Source organism: Carcharhinus amblyrhynchos, chromosome 27, assembly GCF_965287045.1.
Source record: "Carcharhinus amblyrhynchos chromosome 27, sCarAmb.v2.hapA, whole genome shotgun sequence".
NCBI classification, from domain to species: Eukaryota; Metazoa; Chordata; class Chondrichthyes; order Carcharhiniformes; family Carcharhinidae; genus Carcharhinus; species Carcharhinus amblyrhynchos.
The window spans coordinates 7,946,495-7,960,487 of record NC_137350.1 but is presented as its reverse complement, the minus strand read 5'-3'; the positions used below and the strand labels follow the sequence as shown (position 1 = coordinate 7,960,487).

Below are 13,993 nucleotides of genomic sequence, written 5' to 3'. Positions count from 1 at the left end.
GAATTGAACCCTGGCACAGTGAAGCAACAGTGCCAACCACTGTGTCGCTCTGTGCTGAATGTCCTCCAGTCCCTGAATTGATTGCCCCTGTTTCTGATCTGGATCTGCTCCTCTTTGTGAAAAGTTTAAAGTTTATTTATTAGTGTCACAAGTAGGCTGATATTAACACTGCAATGAAGTTACTGTGAAAATCCCCTAGTTGCCACACTCTGGCGCCTGTCCGGGTACACTGAGGGAGAATTTAGCATGGCCAATGCATCTAACCAGCACGCCTTTTGGACTGTGGGAGGAAACCCATGCAGACATGGGGAGAATGTGCATACTCCACATAGACAGTGACCCAAGCCGAGAATCGAACCTGGGTCCCTGGCACTGTGAAGCAGCAGTGTGAATCACTGTGTCGCTCTGTGCTGAATCCCCTCCTGTCCCTGAGTTGATTGCCCTTGTTTCTGATCTGGATCTGCTCCTGTTTGTGAAAAGTTTAAAGTTTATTTATTAGTGTCACAAGTAGGCTCACGTTAACACTGCAATGAAGTTACTGTGAAAATTCCCTAGTCCCCACACTCTGGGTACACTGAGGGAGAATTTAGCATGGCCAATCCACCGAACCAGCACAGTCTTTCGGTCTGTGGGAGGAAACCCATGCAGACACGGGGAGAATGTGCAAAACTCCACATAGACAGTGACCCAAGCCGGGGATTGAACCCAGGTCCCTGGCGCTGTGAAGCAACAGTGCCAACCACTGCATTGCTCTGTGCTGAGTGTCCTCCAGTCCCTGAGTTGATTGTTCCTGTTTCTGATCTGGATCTGCTCCTGTTTGTGACAAGTTTATTTATTAGTGTCACAAGTAGGCTCACGTAACATTGCAATGAAGTTACTGTGAAAATCCCCTAGTTGCCACACTCCGGCGCCTGTCCGGGTACACTGACGGAGAATTTAGCATGGCCAATCCGCCAAACTGGCACAGTCTTTTGGACTGTGGGAGGAAATCCATGTAGACACGAGGAGAACGTGCAGACTGCACACAGACAGTGACTCAAGCCGGGAATCAAACCCGGGTCCCTGGCGCTGTGAAGCAGCAGTGTGAATCACTGTCGTTCTGTGCTGAATCTCCTTCCATCCCTGAGTTGATTGCCCCTGTTTCTGATCTGGATCTGCTCCTGTTTGTGAAAAGTTTAAAGTTTATTTATTAGTGTCACAAGTAGGCTCACGTTAACACTGCAATGAAGTTACTGTGAAAATCCCCTAGTCCCCACACTCCGGGTACACTGAGGGAGAATTTAGCACGGCCAATCCTCCGAACCAGCACAGCCTTTCAGTCTGTGGGAGGAAACCCATGCAGACACAGGGAGGATGTACAAACTCCACACAGATAGTGACCCAAGCTGGGAATTGAACCCGGGTCCCTGGCGCTGTGAAGCAGCAGTGTGAATCACTGTCGTTCTGTGCTGAATCTCCTCCTGTCCCTGAGTTGATTGCTCCTGTTTCTGATCTGGATCCGCTCCTGTTTGTGAAATGTTTAAAGTTTATTTATTAGTGTCACAAGTAGACTTACATTAATACTGCAGTGAAGTTACTGTGAAAATCCCCTAGTCCCGCACTCCAGCAGCTGTTTGGGTGCAAAGAGGGAGAATTTAGCATGGCCAATGCACCTAACCAGCACAGCCTTTCGGACTGTGGGAGGAAACCCATGCAGACACGGGGAGAAGGTGCAAACTCCACACAGACAGTGACTCAAGCCGGGAATTGAACCCGGGTCCCTGGCGTTGTGAGGCAGCAGTGCTAACCTGTAAATATTCCGCCCCACTGCTGTTCCAGAGGCCGGTGTTGCTGTGGTTTTTGCCCCTGTTGCTGAGGCACTGATCCGGCTCTGCTGCTGCGGCCGCTGCCTCTGGTCCGGATCCAGCGGCCTTGGTAACGGGGTCCTGACACCCAGGCTGCCCCGCTCGGTGCCGGTGCGGTCCCCAGCGCCGGAGTGGGGGAAGACAGCGCGCGGGGAATAAAGCCGGGCAGGCGGCGGGAAGGACAGGCTGAGAGCCTGCCGAGTTCCGACCCCGTGGCGCTCCGGGCGGTGGGGCCTCAGCCCTCGGGCAGCGGCTGCTGACGTGTTCCTGAGAGAGAGGCAGAGAGAGAGGGAGCCGGACACAGAGAGGGCCGCCCGCGTCCCCAGCCCCGGACCCGGACCCCCCCGGGCACAGCCTCCGGGCCGACTCGCTGCCGGGATGGAGACTCTCTACCACCAGACCAATAAGTAAGTGGCGGCCGCTGTGAGGAGGAAATCGGGCCTGGGGTTGGAGTTGGAGGTTGAGGGCCTGGCATAGGGAGGGGGGGGGTTGACTCGTCTTGGGAGTGGAGGAGGGAGCTGGAGGGCATGGAAGGGGGCACTATGGGGGGGTGGGGAGTAGCGAGACTGTGGATGATTGGGGGATGAGGGGCACTGGGGGGGGGGGTGTGTGGGGCACTGGGGGGGGGGGTGTGGGGCACTGGGGGGGGGGTGTGTGGGGCACTGGGGGGGGTGTGTGGGGCACTGGGGGGGGGGGGTGGGGGGGATGAGGGGCACTGGGGGGGGGTGTGTGTGGGGGGGATGAGGGGCACTGGGGGATGAGGGACTGGGGGGAATGAGGGGCACGGCGGGAATGAGGGGCACTGGGGGATGAGGGGCACTGGGGGGGAATGAGAGGGACTGGGGGGGAATGAGAGGGACTGGGGGGGAATGAGGGGCACTGGGGGATGAGGGGCACTGGGGGATGAGGGACTGGGGGGGAATGAGGGGCACTGGGGGATGAGGGACTGGGGGGGAATGAGGGGCACTGGGGGATGAGGGACTGGGGGGGAATGAGGGGCACTGGGGGATGAGGGACTGGGGGGGAATGAGGGGCACTGGGGGATGAGGGACTGGGGGGGAATGAGGGGCACTGGGGGATGAGGGACTGGGGGGGAATGAGGGGCACTGGGGGATGAGGGACTGGGGGGGAATGAGGGGCACTGGGGGATGAGGGACTGGGGGGGAATGAGGGGCACTGGGGGATGAGGGACTGGGGGGGAATGAGGGGCACTGGGGGATGAGGGACTGGGGGGGAATGAGGGGCACTGGGGGATGAGGGACTGGGGGGGAATGAGGGGCACTGGGGGATGAGGGACTGGGGGGGAATGAGGGGCACTGGGGGATGAGGGACTGGGGGGGAATGAGGGGCACTGGGGGGATGAGGGACTGGGGGGGAATGAGGGGCACTGGGGGATGAGGGACTGGGGGGGAATGAGGGGCACTGGGGGATGAGGGACTGGGGGGGAATGAGGGGCACTGGGGGGGATGAGGGGCACTGGGGGATGAGGGACTGGGAGTGGGGGAACTGTGGGGTTGGGGGTGTTGGTGAATGGTGATGATCCATGAGTTTTAATAGGGAACTAATTTATGAAGAATGGATTAAAGGAAACAAGGCAGGTGACCACTGGAAGCATCAAGTCCTGAGGTCAAGCGGACATGCCTTCAGTGTTGTCAGGTTCTGTGACTTCTGGGCCCTTTTACAATTGTGATTTATTATTAAAGGATAGGATGGGAATAGAAGGATGTGTTCCCTAGAAGGGCAGGGGGTTACAGTTCAGATGGGCAGCATGGTCAGAGGACCAAAGGCCCTCTTCATCTGCTGTAGTTTTCTTTGTTCATTGATATTTGTGGGTATGCTTCTGTTTTGATAATCTTATTTCCCTTTTTGCGTTGATAGGAGCAAAATAGTCTAGTTTCCTGGACTATTTTCAACTCAACTTGCTGAAATGTAGTTGATTGTAACATTCCCGGGGGGTGGGTGGCATAGAGCTGACCAACGTGGAGGCTGTTCAATGTTTAATCACACAGCATGTTTGTAGAGATCATTTCTTATATCTCATCCAGAAATTTCCTTCAGTTAAATACTGGAAGGACTGAAACTAGTGTATTGCATTTACATCTCACACTGTCCTAGGGCCACCAATTCTCTTCCCTTCCTTAGAAACTGTTTGGCTGAACCACAATTGACTGCAACATCAGCATCATGTTTTGCTTCCAATCTTCAATCTGAACTCTTATTCTGTCCATCACCAATATCGCCTATATTCACTTCTGATACCTAATGTCTTTCCCCCAGCATGTTTAACATGTATTAGTGTCACAAGTACAAAGAACAGTACAGCACAGGAACAGGCCCTTCGGCCCTCCAAGCCTGCATCGCTCATGCACCCAACTAGACCATTCGTTTGTATCCCAGTCTGTTCATGTGGCTATCTAGATAAGTCTTAAACGATCCCAGGTGTCCACCTCAACTACCTTGGCAGTGCATTCCAGGTGCCCACCACCCTCTGTGTAAAATACTTCCCCCTGACATCTGTGTTGAACCTTGCTCCCTTAACCTTGAACTTGTGACACCTTGTGTTCGTCACCTCCAACCTGGGAAAAAGCTTTCCATTGTTCACCCTATCTATGCCCTTCACAATTTTACACACCTCTATTAGGTCACCCCTCACCCTCTGTCTTTCCAGGGAGAACAACTCCAGTTTGCCCAATCTCTCCTCATAGCTAAGACCCTCCATAACAGGCAACATCCTGTTAAACCATTTTTGTATTCTCCCCAAAGCCTCCATGTCCTTCTGGTAGTGTGGCGACCAGAACTGGACGCAGTATTCCAAATGTGGCCTACCAACGTTCTATATGGCTGCAACATATGCCCTGTCCAATAAAGGCAAGCATGCCATATGCCTCCTTCACCACCCTCTCCACCTGTGCTGCCACCTTTCGGGATCTGTGGACTTGCACTCCCAGGTCCCTCTGTGTGTCTATACTCCTGATGGTTCTGCTATTTATTGTATAGCTCCTCCCTACATTAGATCTGTCAAAATGCATCACTTCCATTTATCTGGATTAAATCCCATCTGCCATTTCTCTGCCCAATTTTCCAGTCTATCTATATCCTGCTGTATTCTGACAATGTTCACCACTATCCGCAAGTCCAGCAATCTTTGTGTCATCCGCAAACTTACTGACCATTTATATATATCACAAACAGCAGAGGCCCCAGTACAGAGCCCTGTGGAACACCACTCGTCACAAACCTCCAACGAAAAAGACCCCTTCACTGCTACTGTCTGTCTTCTATGGCCAAGCCAGTTCTCCACCCATCTAGCTACCTCCCCTTTTATCCCGTGAGACTTAACCTTTTGCACCAGCCTGCCATGAGGGACTTTGTCAAACGCTTTACTAAAATTGAGGTAGGTTTAGATTGACACTACAATGAAATTACTGTGAAAAATCCCCCTAGTTGCCACGCTCTGAAGCCTATTTGGGTACACTGAGGGAAAATCTATCATGGACAATCCACCTAACCAGCACGTCTTTTGGACTGTGGGAGGAAACCAGAGCACCTGGAGGAAACCCACGTAGACATGGGGAGTATGTGCAGACTCCATACAGGCAATCGCCCAAGCTGGAAATCAAACCTGGGTCCCTGGCACCATGAGGCAGCAGTGCCATTGCCCTCCATGTACTGAAATCTGCATAGTTGCTTGACCTTGCAAACTTGATGATTCCACTGGTCACCCTGGCTGGCTTTTGTTCGTCCTTCATAAACCTGAGCCCAACTAAAATTGTTTTTGCACCATTCAACAAGTCCCATTCACACACTATGCCTGTGTTTGCTGAGTCACATTGGCTCCTGGCCCAGCAAAGTCTCGATTTTTTTTTTACAAGGTTCTTATCCGTGTGTTCAAAATCCTTCTGCAGTACTGCCCTCCACCTCACAATTTAATGTCATGTAGCCCCTCAAGAAGCATGGGCTGTAACGTCCAAGCTCCAGGGTGTTGCATTTTGATGGGGGGTACCCCAAAGATGCACTGGTTCCCAGGTAAGGCTTGCACGGCGGTTACCTGGGAAGAGTAAAAGTCTGGTCAGTTATCCTGCACTGGGAATCATTTGAAAATTTGATTTTTAAATAGCAAACTTTGGTGCTGACTGTGTTACATAATCATTCTCTAGTAAAAGATAGAAAAATGAAAACTACTTCTAGTTTCTGGGTAACCATTGGACTTCTAAGTCCAGATTTTTATTGAATTTAAATCTGTCATGGTGGGATTTGAACCCTGTCCCCAGAGGTCTGGTCTAGCGTCAATACCACTTACCTTGTCAAAGACCTTCAAACATGGTTGGACTTTTAAGCTTGCTTGGTTTATGACAGCTAGTGCTGGATAAAAATTAATTTGTGGGATGTAGGTGTTGTTGGCTGGGCCAGCTTTTATTGCTCATTAATAATTGTGGCATGGCACAGTGGTTAGCACTGCTGCCTCACAGCACCAGGGAGCTGGGTTCAATTCCTGCCTCAGGTGACTGTCTGTGTGGAGTTTGCATGTTCTCCCTGTGTCTGCGTGGGTTTCCTCTGGGTGCTCCGTGTTCGTCCCACTGTCCAAAGATGTACAGGTTAGGTTGATTGGAGGACTAGCAGGGTGAATACATGGGGTTACAGGGATTGGTCTAGGTGGGATTGTGGTTCGTCCAGACTCAATGGGCTGAATGGCCTCTCTCTGTACTATAGGGATTCTATGGTTAAACTGAGTGGCTTGCTAGGTCAGTTCAGAGGTAGTCAACTACATTGTTATGTATCTGAAGTTGCATGTTGGCCAGACCAGATAAGGGTAGCAAATTTCATTCTCTAAAGGACATTAGTGAACCAGATTTTTTTTTACAACAGTTGAAAATGGCACCATTAGACTTTTAATTCCAGATTCTTATTGAATTTAAATCTGTCATAGAGGGATTCGAAACCTGTCCCCAGAGGTCCAGTCTAGCGTCAATACCAATACACCGCTGTCTTCCTCAATCAACTGTCTAGTTAAGGAAATGCTCCCCAAACCTCCCCACCTCTCTGTTTTTTTCCTTTAAACTTGCCTACCTATTATTGTTTGACTTTTTTGGGGTCTGATTCCAGTATTATGAAGTGCCTTGGAATTTTTTAATCCTAAATTAGAGGTACTAAGTTGTTATCATTCTCAATACAGATACTGATGAACCATCCGTGTGTGTTTGGTACTTTGGTTGTTGCAGTACTTGAACCTGCCTGTACTGTCAACTGGGTAAATTTGGAAAGTTTGTAATTGCTCCATGTTGCTGAACAATTTCCACTGTGCCTGTGCAGTTTGACTGGAATAACAGTTTGATAGCAGAGAGAATACATTTATTTTTTGTTTACTTTATTCCAATCCAATCAAGTCAAATTAAAGCCAATTCAGAGTCCCAACAAGTTGGGACATTCCTGATCCAAGCTGACAAGACAGGGCTCTCACCACCTGTCTTGGGCTTGAGCTACATGATCCAAGCTGATTGGAGTAGCTGTAGCTCCTCCTCCAAGGCTTGATCTTATTCGCATCTTAGCCAAAAGGCCGAAATGCTGCTTTAAAAAATTGCTTCAACTGAAGCTGAAATGTAACCTAATGACTCCAACCAAGTGCAGCATGTCGATACTACACTTGATCTTAGCCAAAAGGCCAAGAAGAGAGAAATACTGCAGAGAATACATGCCACAGTGTCACTAGCGTTGTTATTGTTTGATATGATGTATATTGCAGTTTTTTTCATTGCATGTTCGAGGGAACAACCTTTTTAGTTAGATATTGTAAATGAATTGTAACTTAAATATTAAGTTCCAAAAATAGTAGGCTGAGATATTCAGACCTGGTATTAGTTGAAGTGCAGGCTTTGTGTGTTGATGTTTAATCTCTGGAAATCTGCACTTTTAGCGTGAAAATTAAAGGAACACCTTCTACAAGCTCACAGGTTTGTAAACTCTGCATTAATGTATTATTAAACTAGCAGTTTGCAATCACAATGAGAATTGTTATTCTTGATGATTGTAAAAACTACTGGACATTTGGGTGAAGCATGTCTGATATCAAAATCGGACTCTTTCACACAGTATCAGATGTAAAAGATCTTCTAGTCTGCCCAAGCTTCAGACAGCGTTCCTTAATTTAACAACATTTTCTGCACTTGTAGCCTCGAATAAGTATCAGTTTAGTGCAGTATTGCGTATTTGGCTGATTTATTTTCTCTAAAGAAACTGAAATTGTAACTGCCCAAACTCCTTTTGCACCTTGTAGTCAGCGGATGGGGAGAACTTAATTGCTTTGGTCTGCTGTACGTGACCCCATAATTAGTGACAGGCTAGATCTTGAGCATCCCCACATATCCCCATCAACAATGCTGCTCATCTACTCCACGACACTTTCTATCTCATTTCCTTGACCACTGAAACTCTTTTACTTGCTTTTGCCACCTCAACGGTTGACTTATCCAGGAACATAAGAAATAGGATTAGAAGTAGACCACACGACCTGTTGAGCCTGCTCCGCCATTCAGTATGATCATGGCTCATCTTCGAGCTTCAACTCAATTTTCCCAGCTGCTCCCCCTTTCCCTTGATTCTTTTAGAGCTTGGCCAAGTCTTAAATGTATTCAACGATGGAGCATCCATAACCTCTGCAGTACAGAATTCCAAAGATTACAACGCTAGCTCAGTCCTAAATGAATTTGCCCTTTATCCTGCGACTGTGCCATCATGTTTTAGATTTCCAGACGAGTAGAAATAATCTCTCAGCAACTACCCCCTCAGGCCCCTTCAGAAGTATGTAGGTTTCCGTGTGATCATCTCTCATTCTTCTGAACACCAGAGAATATGTGCCCAATTTACTTTGCCTCTCATCATGAGACAACCCCCTCATCCCAGTTACTAATCTAGTGACTTTTTGCTGCATCGTTTCCAATGCTAGTCTATCCTTCTTAAATGTGGAGACCAAAACTGCACACGCATTCCAGATGTGGTCACTCCAAAACCCTGTACATTTGTAACAAGACTTCTGTATTCTTGTACTCCAATCCACTTGCAATAAAGGCCAAAATCATTCCTCACCAGATTTCCCTCTTCCATAAACTCAATTGCACAGACCCCTCTCCCATCCTACACTAATTGCATTTGCCAATTATCTCCCCATTTTCACAAATCTGCATTGGCTCTCTTCAACCCAGTACGTGTGACATCAAATCATTTCTGTACCCCACAATTTCACTCCAATTTCCTCTATGCCTGTATCTCTTCTATGGTTGCCAGTTTCTGGCCGGATATATTCAGAGAGACGGTGGGAGTAACTTTATGGAATGCCGGTAGTGTGGCTCAAGGGAACGGGAGAGGGAAGAAAACAAATCAAATTTCCATGAGACCAACGGGATGAATTGGCAGCGAGGGTGAATAATGATTAAAGTTCAGAGGAGAAAAAAGCTTCAGGGGTTTGATGCAAGATCTGAAGCCATGGTTTCAAACAGGGATATTAAAAGCTGCCAAGAGTGGGGAGAAAAGAATTTGTTTTTCTCTGTCTCTGTCTTTAGCAAAGTGATGTGAACGCTGCTTGTGCCTGTTGCACTCAGACTAACACTTTTGGTTCACTCCTGAAGCCTCAATGAAGCTCGAACCCATCGATCCTATTGCAGCCCAACCAGTGAGAAACCATTTTTCTTTGCTTCAAGGTTTGGGAGGGGCTGTGCCAGTTGTGATATCATCTTGTGGCAACATCTCGTAATGGGATCTGTTGTTTCTTCCTCAACTTGCTTGTTGCTGATGGCAAATTATGAGACTGGTTTCTTTAACATATCGTTCTTAAATCCATGGAATGCTTTCTTTGCCGCCTAGATATTAATACTGATTCCAGTAGGTCTCTGGCCATTCCGGGAGGGTTGGCAAACTTAATCCCTTTGATACTCTAATACTTCTCTCTCTTTCACTCTATTAGTGCTGGAGCTATCACCTATCTGTCTACTTTCTTCACTTCCAAATACATATTCAGAACTGAGCTCGTTGAATTGGTTCTGGGACAGCCTGTGACTCAGTATCTCCTCACCTCTGTCAATCACATTGCCTTTGGGACAATTTTACTTACAAGTAGATAAGTATAAACTCCATCCCTAACAGCACTGTTGCGTGTACTATGCTACATGGACTGCAGCGGTTCATGAAGACAGCTCACCTCCACCTCACTGAAGGGCAGGTGGGATGGGCAATAAATGCTGATCTAGCTAGTGATGGCCACATCCCATGAATGAATAGAGAAATCTCTAACACAGAACACTGCATAGAAAATGTTGCTATTTGAATTAATATTCGGACCACCCTCCTCTTCCCACCACCACCCCAAAGCTATTTTTCTTAGCTTTGCAAAAGAATGCACTGAGAGCATTTTCATTGGAACCGCAGCATAAAAAATCCAGTCATGTATTAGTTTATTTGTTTGTGGAGCTATAAAGAATAGCCTTCTTATCCATCTCTGTTGTCTTCTGTTGTGCCTGGCATCTCCCAGGTTTCAGTCTCCTTTAGTGTGTCTGCATCATGCATACACTTGCCCTGAAAATCCTGAAAGTAACTGATGAATGAGTTGCAGCTGCATTGGATCCACTGTTGGTTTAGGATCATCCACAGACAGCCTACTGATCTTCAATCAATTTGGAGCATTGCACACCTGTAATTCAGCAGTCACCAGCTGTTCTGTCAGTAGATGACACGCATTGTGTCAATATCAGCAAGCAATACTGAGTGGATTATTTTTATAATGGCCCATCACTGGAATCATTGCATCACAACATGAGATCATGAGAACATTTCGGCACCTTTTAATCTGCTTGAAACATACCAAAACTATTTAAAGGAGCAGTTTGCTTTCCATCCATCTGATGTTGTCTCCCTTCAGCGTGAGACAGTGGGTTTTGTATTGTGTGTTCAGGGAGTGGGTTGAGCTACAAGTTCGTGGGGTTTAGCCGATCTGTCACTTGTATTCCTTTCTGAGAAATGGTGTTACTATAAAATGGGAATTGCAATATTGACCCACCAAGGACTGAGAGAAACTTGGGTAATGATGCTTTTTTCTAATATAGCAACACTGTGTATGGGTGGAAAACTGAAGTCCAAAAATGATGTACTGTTATATAATAGTATAACTTCCTTGTGCCTCAGAACTTGCATCTCATGCCGATTTATGTTCAGTAATTCTGCCTATGTTCCACTTGCACACTTCCAATCTCTAATGTTGCAGCACTGGGGCTGGTCTGATTTCAAATGTCTTGCACGACAATATTTCACTTCTGTTTTGATTTGATGCTGTTGTATTAAAAATATGCCTTGGCAATGCTGAAAGTGTATGCAATGCCAGCATTTGGAAGACTAGAAATATATTATCTTGTCTCAACAGACTGGTTGCAAGGGCATGTTCCAAGGGAATCTTCTTGGTGTGCATCATCTTCACAAATCGGTGGCACTTGTCAGATCACTGGCAAGGGTGGCATTTATTGTTAATCCTGAGTTGCTCTTGGTGCTGGTGTTGAGTTACCTCCTTCAGCTCTGTAGTCCATATGATCAAAGTGCTGTCTGTGCTATAGGGTTTAACAAGGGGCAGCAGTGTATGTCAAAGTCTGGATAGTCAGGATGGCATTTCCATGCACCCGCTGCTTTTGTCCTCTGTATTCGTCTTCAGTGATGTTCAGGAGGTACTACTGAAGAAGCCTTGATGAGTTGCCGTGCAGATAGTACACCCTGCAGCTGTGTGATGAAGATTGTATACGATTAAACCAGGGGTGAACTGCTGATCATCCAGGACAAAGCAGTTCTCATGGTGGTGAGCTTCTTCAGTGTTGTTACAACTGGACTCACTTAGGCAGTTGGACTGTATTCCATACTGCTCCATGCATGTTTTGTAGATGGTGGAGGGGCTTCATGAGTGATAAAGTGTGCCATTTTCCACAGAATACTGAGCTTCTGATCTGCCTTAATAGCCACAGTATTTATGTTGCCAGTTCAATTCAGTTTCCGGACAATTTGATGTGGGGCTTGGCGATGATTCCATTCAATATAAGTTGAAGATGGTTAAGCTCTGTCTTGGAGATGGTTACTGGTTGACACGTTTGTGGTGCAAATTTTACTTGTGCCAGCCTTGCTACATATAGGCATGAACTACTACTTTTTGTTTCTACTTATGACTGACCATTCCTTCAGGGAAAGGTCAGTCATTGAGTTAGGTTGAAACTATGATGAGTGAACTTGTACAAACAGTAAGTTGGAAAATGGAATAGTGCACCTTGTTTGGTGGCTTATTAGAGAGGCCTGGTGTTTTTGGCTAAAGTGAGTCTGACTTTGCTTCTCATTTTTTGCTTGCTAATATTTATCTGGTAATGCTTGGTGTTTGAATTATTTACAAATTGAATAAATTGCTAGCTTTCAAAAAATCCATTATTAATTTCTGAAGATTTCAAGCTTAGCATAGGACCAGATATGGGTAGCTAAGTTCTGCACACCTCTTACTCTTATTAACCTACGTTGATCTCAATTCCCTGAATGCATTTAACTTAATCCTTGTCTGATCACTCCTCTGCCTCATCCACCCTATTTTTGTGATATCCTCAAGCTGTGCACCATCTGCCACACCTTTCCATCCACTGACCTTTTGTGTCGGTTCATTTTTTTTTCGCCCCGTTATTGGAGCTTCAACCTTAGCTGTAATTTTTGGGACTGCCGCTCTTTAATATGGGGAGGATTTTACCAGCTCCCGGGAAGGGTGTCTGGGGTAGGGGCAGTAAAATTATGGGGAAGAGAGTCAGGTTGTTTCCCCAACATGGTTCTACCATGGGGAATTTCATCAATAGTGGGACTGGCTTTTGGCGCAGCCTCCCTGCCATAAGACAGTAGGAAGCAAGTTTAAATATAGAAATAGCCCATTATTAGTCACACTGTTGGCAAAATGCCGATGGCAGGTCAACTACATGCCAGTGGGGCGGATATATTTTTCTTCATTTTGAATGGACCTATCTTGCATTAAGTTGATCTTTCTCTACGTCCTAGCTATGACTGTAACACTACATTCTGCACTGTCTCGTTTCCTTCTCTATGAACGGTATGCTTTGTCTGTATAGTGCAAGAAACAAAACTTTTCTCTGTGTGCGAACACACATGACGATAATAAATCAAATCATTCAAAGTGAGCAGGGAAGAGAATCCCACCATTTTATTTGGAGAGGTTCCTTCTCCATTAGTTGAATTATATTAAAATGTGGACCTAGCTGCTCTTGCGATGCTGCTGGTCCTCTGAAAGGGTGATCATCCTGTATGTTATGGCAAACCTGGCAATGGTTTATTAATGAGCTGCTACCAGTAAAATGGAGGGGCAGGTCCTGCTGGCTTTGTGTGTTGCTGGCCCACATTTCTAGCTTCTGTCGGAACTCTGAACCTGCTCTGTGTCTCATTTTCAGCATAAAGAACCTTCTCAAAAGCTGTTGGCATGTGGTTCAGAGTCTATTCTCTTACATATTATATTTTCCTCCAGAATTCTTTCCAAATTGAAGGTGCTGTATAAGTAATTTCATAATTTAAGTTTGTCACCCAGAATCACGTTGGTTGCTTGTCACTCTTCCTTTCGAGTGTAATAATATCTGTCCCATGATTAGTAGATTGCTGTGTGAGCTGGTATATCTCGCTGAGCTTTTTGTGAATTCAGCCAGGATGTCACGTTTGAAATGTATGTCCTTTTTCTTTAAGCCTCTCTTTCTCCACAGTCAACAGTCTTAGCCAGAAGTGCTGAGTGGATGATCCATCTAGGCCTCCTCCAGTAAGTTAGGTACAGGGTGTACTATCTGAGTAACTCACCTGACTCCCCAAAGCCTGTCAGCCATCATCGAGACACATGAAGAGTGTGATGGAATACTACCCCCTTGACAGGATGAATGCAGCTCCAACAACACTCAAGAAGTTCGACAACATCCAGGACTAAACAGTCTGTTTGGTTGGCACCCCTGCATAAACATTTACTCCCTCCACCATCAATGCACAATAGCATCTACAAGATGCCCTGCAGGAACTCACCAAGGCTCCTTGGCAGCTCCTTCCAAACACAGGAACACTGCCATCTAGAAGGAAGAGAACAGCAGACACTATCTGGAAGTTCCCCT

General features: G+C 46.7%; 1 protein-coding gene and 1 non-coding gene across 4 annotated transcripts in view; one reads left to right on the top strand and one right to left on the bottom strand.

Moving 5' to 3' along the window:
* The first annotated feature begins 1,746 nt into the window (after positions 1-1,746).
* Positions 1,747-13,993, top strand: part of gosr2 (golgi SNAP receptor complex member 2) — a 74,868-nt gene continuing 62,621 nt past the window's right edge. The window contains exon 1 of one of the 3 annotated variants that reach the window (XM_080213710.1): positions 1,747-2,251. In XM_080213710.1, the coding sequence (XP_080069836.1) occupies positions 2,223-2,251 (29 nt within the window). In that variant the 5' untranslated portion in view covers positions 1,747-2,222. The remainder of the gene's footprint in view (positions 2,252-13,993) is intronic. The other 2 variants (XM_080213709.1, XM_080213708.1) reach the window with 2 other exon arrangements.
* Positions 7,317-7,515, bottom strand: LOC145359356 (U2 spliceosomal RNA). The gene has a single exon (XR_013889570.1). It is a non-coding gene; the product is annotated as a U2 spliceosomal RNA (small nuclear RNA).